At 53.1% G+C, this 10,394-nt stretch overlaps 1 protein-coding gene across 1 annotated transcript; it reads left to right on the forward strand.

Moving 5' to 3' along the window:
- Window positions 1–2,247: 2,247 nt before the first annotated feature.
- Window positions 2,248–4,511, forward strand: LOC135996671 (ly6/PLAUR domain-containing protein 1-like). The gene is made up of 4 exons (XM_065648840.1): window positions 2,248–2,323; window positions 3,485–3,625; window positions 3,806–4,078; window positions 4,442–4,511. Exons 1-3 carry the CDS (start codon window positions 2,248–2,250, stop codon window positions 4,000–4,002), a joined length of 414 nt encoding a protein of 137 aa, XP_065504912.1. The 3' UTR covers window positions 4,003–4,078; window positions 4,442–4,511.
- Window positions 4,512–10,394: the final 5,883 nt, after the last annotated feature.

Raw genomic sequence — 10,394 nt, forward strand, 5'->3', positions numbered from 1 at the left:
GGTTTAGAGTCCGTGCCCAGTGAGATTTAAACCTCCGTCTTCCTGTCTCTATTGCACCTACGGTGAGAAACAAGTAGTGTTTTCTTCCTCCTCCGTTTGACATCTCTTTCTGATGCCGATGTGACGTTTTTACTCAAAGGTTCGTAGGGTCCTTAAAAACCACGAAAAGCCCGTCAAAATAGCGAAAACGCGCGCTTCTGGGCGCCTTCTTAATATATTCATCGGCCTCAGCCAATCAGAGCGCACGCCCCGCAACCCGCTTTGACTGCCCCCTGCCGTTGGCGCCGAGCCCCCGCCCTCCGCGCACCCCGCCCTGACGAACGAGGGGAGGGCACGTCTGCTTCCGCCTCGCTAATGGCGGCGGGAGGGTGTGAGTTTGGGGGTTCGAGTCCCGGCTCCGGCGGGGGCGGTGCCGAGCGCTGGGCTCAGCCTGCCGCAGGGATGAGCTCTAAAGCAGGATTTGCAGGCGAGCCTGTCTAATCTGCGCAGGGTTTAGCCGTCTTTCTGGGTATCTCGAAGGTTTAAGTGGGAACATGACTGTACTGGAGGATTTGCTAATCAATTTTTTTCTCCATCAGGGGAGGTTGGCTGTTTCCTAAAGTGCTCGCGGTGCCCCTGGGCTGATAAATCCCTCTAAATTGTATCAAAGCTAATGATGAGTTAAAAGAAACGTACACTGGTTCCAGGCGTGGAATCAGTGAAAGAGGTTGGTTATTATTTTTTTTTCCCTTTTCTAAAGGTCTGCCCAGGCTCCTCCTGGCTGCCCCTTCCAGACACTGATGACTTTATTAAGGGATTAAAAGTTAGTTTCTTGTCTTTATTGAACGCTCTGATTTATGCATGCATTTAAATCAATCCCATTTCCTGCGTTTTATCCCTTCTCCCCAAGGCTTTCAGGCTTTGCTGTGTTAGACATTTATTATAATCACATTGTTTTGAGGCAAGCGAGACACCGTGGGTGGTTTAAGCGATTTGAATAAATGAGCTGCATTACTCAGGCAATTCTCCGAGGTGCTAATTGCCCGTCCCGAGCTGTAGATGCTCGTACTTGGACAAGTTTGTGCTGCCTCCCAGTGAAATATTAGCAAGAGTGCTTGCTAATGAAGATGCTGTGTGGAGATGAGGTCCAGGCCCCTGCCTGGCCGGGAGCTGTGTCTGGCAGAGGGGGTGCCCGGGGGGCGGATTTCAGGTGCTGCTAGCAGGCGGTTGCTGGATGGGCTACACAAGCAGCTTATTTTGTCATTTTAATTTTTTAATCCCACGCATTCGGTCGCCGCTCTCCTATTAGTAAGCATTAGCTCTCTAAGTCCCATTAGTTCCACAGAGAGCTGGGGCTTTGCTTGTGGGGAGACTGGTGGGGAAACCAGCGGGAGTCTGGGGGCCTGATCCTGCAGCCGGTGACGTCCGATTCTGGCCCTGTGGGATCACAGCCATCACAGTTTGGTTCTTTTCCTTCCCTCCAGAGCCGACGCAAGCCCAGGGCTGTCCCTGTTTGGCCTCTCACTGCTTTATTAAGGCAACTATTTCCTTGTGCACAAATGCATATCATACATTCAAAGCCACCTCTCCCTCTGTCAGGTTTTCCCTTTAACCCCACAGCCGTCCCTAGGACCGTGTTATGTTAGAGAATCTCAAGCCTTGGATTTAAAATTAGTTGACTGCTTCTCTTTTATTAAAGTATTCCTGCTTTCTTTAAATAGCACAAAATGTCACAGAAAGCCGGTGGGTCTGTTTGTGAAGATGTGGCAGCTCAGAGAGGAAAAAGAAGGGGGGAAAAAAAAAAGTAAAACCACACATCTCCCCAAACCCCTTCTGCCTAATCCAACTGAATTAGAGGATTTCGAAGTGGATTTAAAACTAAATCTTGATTAGGGAGAATTTCTCTCCAAGAGCTGCTGCACAGTAGTATTAATGGGAAGCGATCGTGGACAGAGGAAATAGGACAGAAATAACCAAGGGTAGCGCATACACGCTCACGTCTGTGCGTGAGCTGAAAGAATCCGAGAATTTCGCAAGAGGAAAAGGGAGGAATTAAGCATCGGGATAACGAGACTGGGTGCCACGGGGCTGGCGGGGAGCAGCCAGATCTCTGCTGCACTGAGAGCATCTCCCTTTATTCCAGTGGAGCGTTCGCAGGTGGAAAGCGAAGGGTGCGCACGGCTGGGGGAAGAGCCGGGAAAAGGGGGGGTCTCTGCCCGCTCCCCCAGTCGCCGGTGTTTGTCCTTGGAGCTCTGGAAGCTGACCCCTATGCGCTCGCGACACATGCCTGGAGGTGCCCATGGGATCCTCTCTCTGATGACCGTGGTCCTCGTCCTCCCAGAGGGTAAGTGCCGCTGTCCCCGGGGTGTGCAGTGCGCCCATGCTTTGGAGTTACGGTTGTTCGCACCCTCCCCAAACCCTGGTTGCTGAAGTGGGGTTTGTCCTCGGGATGAACTAGGGGACAGTCCTGCCCCGAGCAATGCAGCGTGTTGCTGTGCGGCGGTGGTTTTAGGATGGAGCCAATGTCGTCGCGTTTAGTACAAAAAGAGGGCATGTGGGCCAGGAGCTGGGTCCCCGGGGGCTCCCTGTGCCCAGCGGTGCGAGGGTGCTCACCCTGCTCCCCAAAACCCCGTGGGCTCAGGAAGGCTCTGGGTCAGCATTCCGAGGTGGGCAACGGTAACGGCTACAGTAAGCGCAACCTGATTTCTGTTGCTGTGATTAATCGACGCAGAGATCAGGTATTGCATTTGCCTTAAACTCTGAGTGATGTACATTAATATCCCTTGAAGGCTTTTTTTTTTAAAGCAAGCTGAGAAATGGCTAAATTCCCATTCTGGTTTAGGGCAAGCGATTCTCAGACGCAGCCGCTGACCCTGCAGGGAAGGACAAAGCTGCTCCCAGTGTGCAAAGCTCTGGGGACACACACCAACACCACTGTCCCAGGGTCACGGACACGTTGGCTCAGAGTTCCTCTGAATGAGGGTTTCCCTTGCGTTTCCGAGTTGTTTTGCCTCCTTGGTAGACCCTGCGATAAAAGCAGGACTGCTGAGTTCAGGGTGAAACCCAAACCACGCCAATGAAACCGTCCCTCTGGCGTGAATGACTCCAACACCAGTATGGCTGAAACTGGAGGAATTTGGTGAAACAGGCAAAAGCTGTTTCCAAGAGTGGCTGAGCCCTGGCTCGGCGATGTCTATAGTCAGGAGGTTTCGCCTTCTCTTTACAAATCCTCTTTCAAAGCTCCCTTGTTCCCACTATTAGATCCCAGCACAAATCTCCAGCTAATCTCTGATTTTGCACTGACCTCTAGTGGGAGATGCTTTTACATTTTTGGGGCCGCTGGGTAAACAAGTGGCAGGCGGCTTCGGGCTCTGGCTTGATGCTTAACGCAACTTGGCGAGGCAGAGAGCGCTGCAAAGCTGTCAGTAGAGAGCAGCTAGGAAGGAGGCGAAGTATTTTTTCCCCCCGGAAAAATCTAATTGTGTTTCCTGTGGTTCTTTTTCAGTGTCCGGACTCCAGTGTTATGGCTGCAACATCGTTGTTGGCACCAAAAACGTGGACATGGGGTGTTCTAACCCAGAGGTGATCACCTGCTCCCACTCCCACCAGGGCTTCAAACACCGGTTCTGCATTAAGACGGAGAGCGGTGAGTCTGTTGAGAGGATCCCAAGTTTTGAAGGGTGCCTGATCGAGCCAGCGATGCTCGCACCCCGAAGCAAACCTTGCTGCCCTCACACGGGTACCAGGCTGGCCGAGCACCACCCTCGGTCCTGCTGTCCCCACTGTCCCCCTGTCTCTGACGTCCCGCGCTGTCCTTGCTTTGCAGTGGTCCTGGGCATCCTGCTGGCCAGCGGCTGTGCCACCTCCCGGCACTGCCAGCAGCAGGAGCTGCCGGGGGTCCGAATCCACTGCTGCGACACTGACCTCTGCAACGGCTCCCCCCGAGCCCCCCGGCCGCCCCCCGGCCTCGCTGGCAGCCGCCTCCTCCTGCCCTGTGTCCTTGCTGCCCTGCTCCTCTCCTGACCCACCCAGGCCTGGGGGGGCTGTGGGACCCTCGGAGGGAACAGGAGCAGGGATGTCCCTGTCCCTGCTCTCACAGGTGAGCAGGAACCCCCCCATCCCCTATAAAAGGTGCTGGATGGGTTTCAGTGATGCCCCGGTGCCATGGCTGCACCCCAAAGAGGATGGGGGGCATTTCTCCAGGCTCGGGGTAGGCTGGGGGTACCCACACCAGCCTGGGGCACGGGGAGCACAGGACCGGGGGTACCCACGCCCACCCGCCTCTTCCCACGAGAGGGCATCCTTGGCCTTCGCTCTGCCGCCCGGGACCCCCAGCTTGCCCGGGGGGGCTTTGGGGTGCGGGGATGGAGCACCCACCCAGGGCAGCACCCCCCGCGGGGTCCCAGGGGTGGGTGGGTGGTGGGGAATGTATTGCCTGTGTGAAATGAAGATCTTTTTGCAGACGTTATCCCAACCCAAGAGGCCAAACGGGAGCTTTAACAGAAAATTCTCATCCCATACGGATCGGAGCCTCAGTGGCTTGTTCAAGGTCATTGCGGGGGTTTGTGGTAGAGCTGGGAATTAAATGCATATGTCTCAAGATCCAGCCTTGTGCTTTTATCACCAGGGAAACAGCATAAACCGCACTGATGAGAAATGAATGAAATATTTATATTCTGATTTTTTTTTTCTTTAGATAAAAAAAATAATGCAAAAGACCTTTTCCATGAGGAATATCAGCTTTTGATGACATTTATCAGATGTGTGTCAGAAAACAAGTCAAAACTCTACTAAAAATATTATCTGAGGCACCTTCCCAGCAGAGGCACCTTGAGGCTGATACAAAACATGTTCAGACTCCGAAGATTCACAACAAAAGACAATCAGAAAACAAATCCTGTAAAAATGACAAGAACAGCAACATTAACCAATTCCCCCTCTTTCCCCTTAAAACGTTCCGTATGATTTTCAAGGGAGAAAGAAACATTTCCTTGGCAGCTGGAGTTATTCTCGCTACTGGTTATTTGTCTGCCGGGATCAGCGCTGTGCTGAGCTCTTGCAACAAAACCTCCACGGATATAAATTCCCATTTATGGGCTGAGGTTGGGGATGGGGACGGGGACAGCGCTGGTGGCCGGGGGTCCTGGTGTGGCATGGGCCACCTCCATAGCATCCTGGGGAGAAGTGAGGGACGAGGAGATGCTGTGGTCCCCTCCATCCCCGTCCCCTCTGCCTCGGTCCCCAGCTGGTGATGCTCCTGGCCCCTCTCTGCCCCCCTTGCCCAGCCTGAGCCATCCATCTTGCGCTGTGTAAGAGCCCTGTTGCAATTAAATAGGCTGAAGTGCTCCTGAACTCTTTAACCTTTGCCCTGGGATTGCTCCTTTTGCCCCGGGGCTGTGGATCAGCTCCATTGCACTCTCCAAACAGAGCTCGCTACTTAGCTGACATTTCTTTCTCCTGCTGGATCCTATTAGCACCCTGAGGTTGAAAATGCTACTTTGGAGTGTTGTAAGGAATGTGATTTATACTGGAAAGTAGCGGCAATCTATCTTTCCCTATACACACACTACACATGAGGCTGGAGAGCTAAATCCACATTGCCTGAACAAACAGCGACTGGGATAATTGGTGAGGAGGCTTCAGACAGCGACTCGGTGGGACGGCACAAGCCGGGCTGGGGATGCCGAGCTCAGGGCCACGGAGAAAACCCGCTCCCAACTGGGTTCCCACCCCTGCACCAGTGCAAACTGGTGCTGGGTGCTGCTGGTTTCCAGGCAATGCTGGAGACCTGGTCGGGGAGCTGCCTGGGCTCTTTGCAAGGGCTCTGGTCGTGGGGTCCGTTGTGTCCTCCTTCACACTTTTCGTTCCCTGTTGGTCTTGTGTCAAGGGAAGAGCTGAGCAGAATTTGCAGTGGTTTGCCTGCATCTGAGTACGTATCATAGATAAGATGCTATGCATGGGAGGCAGATGGAAATAAGAATTGAATGGTGCCTGAAGGAGGGCTGATTAGCTTTTATCAGATATGACACACTAACCACTGAGGCTCCTTGCTGGAATACCGGGTTAAAATCTCGGCAGTGTCAAATTTCATGTGCCTAAGCAAAGAGACACTTTCCATAGTGTTTGTGTGAATCTTCTGGATAAGCCCCGGAGACTGAAACCGTCTCAGCTTTGTGTGGTCATTAAAAGTCCCACCCACGTGTTTAAAAAAAGGCCCAAACCCCAAAACGCGAAAGCTGACATTTACTCTGAAATGTCTTGTTCCTGCGTCGCTGCGGTTCAGGGGGCTGCGGGCATCCCCGGGGCATTTGCACCAATGGCCTCACTGAAAACCAAGGGATTATTTTGCACGTGCAAAAGTGTGCGCACAAACACACACACAGGCGCTAGCACGGAGCTTTGTGGGAGAAAAACCAGCTACAAAAAAAAAAAACAACCACCCAACCCTAAGAAGCCTCTATGTCAAAAGCCCTTTTATAAAAGCCTCAGTAGCTGAAGAATTGCCATTGTTTCAGTCTCCAGTGAGTGCTAGTCTTAAAATATTTCCAGCTCGGAGCAGGCTTTGACATTCTGCCCAGACCCAGGAGAGGGAACAAACACGAGTTCAGAAATGTTTCTACAAGGCACAGATCCTTCTTCTTTTTGGAGAACCGCATTCAGCATCTCGCATACTGTGGCCACATCCCCTTAAGGCAGGGGAAACCCCCCAGAACACCCCCAAAAGCAGGGAGGTGGGGGCTGCTCGGGGGGTCCCGGTGAAGCAGGGAGAGCTGGCCTGGCTTTCATGCCGAGGTGCTGGGCTTTGCTTTTCGCACTGGTTACTCAGCTTTTCCCTCATGAACAGCAGAACCATTTTTCCCCCTTCCAGAACTCTGGCGCTCTGGGCTGCTCTGGCTGGAGTGCTGGTGAGTGTACAGAACTAACCCCACCTCGCTGGATGGTCCAAAAGCACAGGCTGCTCAGAGCCTGGCAATTGCAGGAGGCAGCAAGCCTGCAGCGTATTAACGCCCTTTAGCCTTTTCTGGGTGTTCACCAGCCATCCTGGGTGTGACAGAGGGCAAATTTGGGAGGAGGAAGCTCTCAATGCTTTACTCCATCGCTGCAGGAAGGGCAGGCGAGGGATGGAGCACGGCACACATGCCAAGGTCACCTGCGCCTTCTTGCAAACAACTTTTTGGAAAGAAAGGTGCAGGAAACTGTTAGAGGTTGTAGGAAACCAGGAACGAGCCGGCGGCCCCGGGGTCTGTGTGCAGCGCTGATGCTCAGGGCTGCCTCGGGATCGCTCCGGAGCGCGAGAAAACGTGCGCTTATCGCCGCTGCGAGCACTCGTCGTGCTGGATAAAAGGCAGTGTTTACCCAGGAACAATGTGGGGTTAAAATTTACTAAGTCCTTGTGCAACTCTTTATAGAGAGGCAGCGAGGACAAATAAACATCTCTTAAAATACAGGCAGTACTTGGGCTCACTGTTTAGTTCATTCTGCGGAAATGCATGTTGTTTAGAGCCATTCATCGCAGGAGCTCGGAACAGCAGGGGTTTGATCCACTCCAAATTTCAGGCAAAATAATATGATCCTCATTCTTCTCTTGTTTGTTTCTAGGAGAGAACACAAGGTCAAATCTCCAGCTAGTGCAAAGTTTGCTCTAAACTACTGAATTTTTTGTTTGAAAAAGTTTCTCTCTGCTTGCTCTCTCTCTCACCGTGCACCTTCCCTCCCTCCAGCTTGCAAGTCCCGGAGGAGCCCAAATTCCCAGAGGAGTTGGGTTTCCTCCTTGACTGATAAAGGCTTTGGGGCGGCAGGGGGGAATGAAATCTGGATGGCCAAAAGCAGAGGCTCCCAAGGTTGAAAGTTAGGATGTCTCTTATCTGCTCCCCTCCCACGGAGAGACAAACAGGGGAGCAACCAGACCTGGGACATCCAGCTCCATCCTTCTTGTTGCTGCCCAGCCTGCTCCAGGGATGCTCCAGTGGGCCCCAGCAGAGAAATCCCCTTTCTCTGGGAGCTGGTTAAGCCCCAACCATTTCACAAAGCTGAGAGGGAGCAGTGCCAGCTGTATTGACAGAAAACCATGAACTGGGTCACATTGCCTGTTCCCCTCCCAGCACAGAGCTCTCCTCTTGCACAGACAAACAGGGAGCACGTTGCTCAGGGGGATGCACAGGGCGCAGCATCCACACTGCTCCAGGAGCTGCAAACATACTGGCTTTGCTTAAATGAGCCCAAAGCCTCAAAGAAATACTCTTCTTCTCTAGGACGAAAGCCAAGGTCGCCCTCTGCCAAGGGCTGGGCATTAAGGGGGTTAGATGGAGGGGGAGTTGGGGATCCTTGTTCATTTTAATAACCTCATGGCAGTGCTGGAGCCAGCGATGTGCCTGACCTACATACAGCCCCGAGGTCTCTGAACACAATTGATCCATTGGCAAGAGAGCAAATGTGGTAGCAGGGGGAGGACCTGGCTCACTGTACCCAACCGGGGTGCTGGTGGCACCATGGCCGTGTCACGGTGTCCGACCACCGGGATGAAGCCACATGGCAGCAACTTGTCCTCCATGCTGGGCACCACCTCCATCCCACAGCCCCAGCAGCCCTGTCCTGTACCCTCCATGCACAGAGCAACCTGGACATGTATTTTGAGACGTTCTTCTACAACAGACTTTCCTTTGTGTAATCAGCTTCTGGTAGAGAGATGTGGTGGTTTGTGTGTGCCCCTGGGACGCCTTTGAGTAATGCACGCAAAGTTTTGGCTGCTCTGAAGTCAAAAGGTGTGCCCTTTGGCTCAGAAGCTAGATTCACATCTCCTCCTGAAGCCTGCTAATGGATCATCAGCGGATTCAAGTGTCCTTCCTCCCCAGTCGTCTGGTTTATCCAGCCTGGCAACACACCCTGAAACCTTTTCCTTCCACTCTGTTGTTTTAGCATCTGACACCCCTGGGCCACTCTCGCTGACCTCGCAGGCTCTGCTGCAAAGAATGGATATTTCTGTCACAGTTTGCTCTTTTCTGTCCTTAAGCAGAACATGTTGGTAGGGTGGCAAAGGGAAAACACTATGGTGATTTTTTTTTCCCCCCAAGTCCCCAATGTCTCACAAATTAAGAGCTAGGGGGAATAAAAATAATACCATCTGGTGACACAGTGAGCCTAATCCTGGAGTTTGCCTCTCCCCAGGCATGTGGACACAAATTTACTCGCCTGACTGCTGATGGCATTAGCCAGTGAGTGTTGATGGGGAGGAGGATGGATGAAGACTCAGAGAGAGACACAACAGCATGGGCAGCGGTGAAGAGGAGGATGATGGAGAAGAGGATGTGTCCTCACACTAGGTAATGCTTTTGGGACAAAAGCCAGGTCTTCTGGGTGTCAAGTGTCATGTTCCTCCCCTTGGGTAAGATCTCTATTAGACCTGTTCTAGTGCTACCTACACGGAGCAGCAGACTTTCTCTCTAACAGTAATTACAGAGCTCATTAAACACAGAAAACTGAACCCTGGTGCGGAATAAGGAAAAATAAGGCGAGTTAAAAGGTGGGCAGAGTCTGGCATTGCCTCTTCCCGGCGGCGTCGCTTTGCTCCCGAGGAAGCTCCGTGCCAAGTTTCAGTTTTACATGGCAGAAATGAATCACGGCAAATTGCTGACGGAGCCTCCGCCGCCGTCAAACACCAACTGGTTCGGTATAAAGGGAAAGTGCTGCTGGCCCCCGCTCCCGCCGTCTGAGCACAAGGCTGCTAATTAGTAAATAAGGGATAATCCGATCAATTCAATGCTCAGCTTGGAGGCTGGAGAGGAGGGCACAGCTCCGCCGGCGAGGCGGGCGGGATGGGGTGGCTGTGCAGGGTTGGTTGGGTGCTTGGGGTGTGCGGGGAGCTGGGGGGGTCTCTGCCACAGGGTCCTCCTTGTAACCCAGGCAAGTGACGCCTCTCACTGAACGGTTGTGTCTCTCTGGTGAATGTGTGGTGAATGGGGAGGCAGTGAATTTGACCGGTGGGATGGATGCTCAGTGTGTCCCCCAAGGTGTGCTGGGGTCCCCTCCAGCGGGCAGGCGTGATGCTGGGGGGGTCACCGTGAGGCAGGGAGGTTTTTATGCCCTGGGTGCATGGGCAGGCCCTGTTCCTCCTCTGTCCACCCCTCCAGGCTGGAGCCTGGCCAGACTGTGTCCTGTCCTCACTCCCAAAGTGACCCCAGTGGCACCACAGTGGGCAAATAGCGGCCACCCACACCCATGGCGTCTGGCACCTCGTCAGTGAGCAAGGCAAAGGCAAGCTGCAGGAATCGCTGAGTATTCCCAGGCTTGAAAATTCAACCTCACAAGAACAGCAAAAGGAAATTAAACACTTTATGATGGCAAGTAGGGCTCTCCTGGGGTGGCTTGGCTAAGGAGCCCAGGACAGGGGGACACGGCCATGGGTCCCGATCCTGCCA

The sequence above is a fragment of the Caloenas nicobarica genome, chromosome 19 (genome assembly GCF_036013445.1).
Source record: "Caloenas nicobarica isolate bCalNic1 chromosome 19, bCalNic1.hap1, whole genome shotgun sequence".
In the NCBI taxonomy this organism is placed as follows: Eukaryota; Metazoa; Chordata; class Aves; order Columbiformes; family Columbidae; genus Caloenas; species Caloenas nicobarica.

Coding starts and splice junctions, on each gene's coding strand:
- LOC135996671 (XM_065648840.1), top strand. CDS start 2,248: ATGCGCTCGCGACACATGCCTGGAGGTGCCCATGGGATCCTCTCTCTG. Junction 2,324..3,484: donor GGTCCTCGTCCTCCCAGAGG/GTAAGTGCCGCT, acceptor GTTCTTTTTCAG/TGTCCGGACTCCAGTGTTAT. Junction 3,626..3,805: donor CTGCATTAAGACGGAGAGCG/GTGAGTCTGTTG, acceptor CTTGCTTTGCAG/TGGTCCTGGGCATCCTGCTG.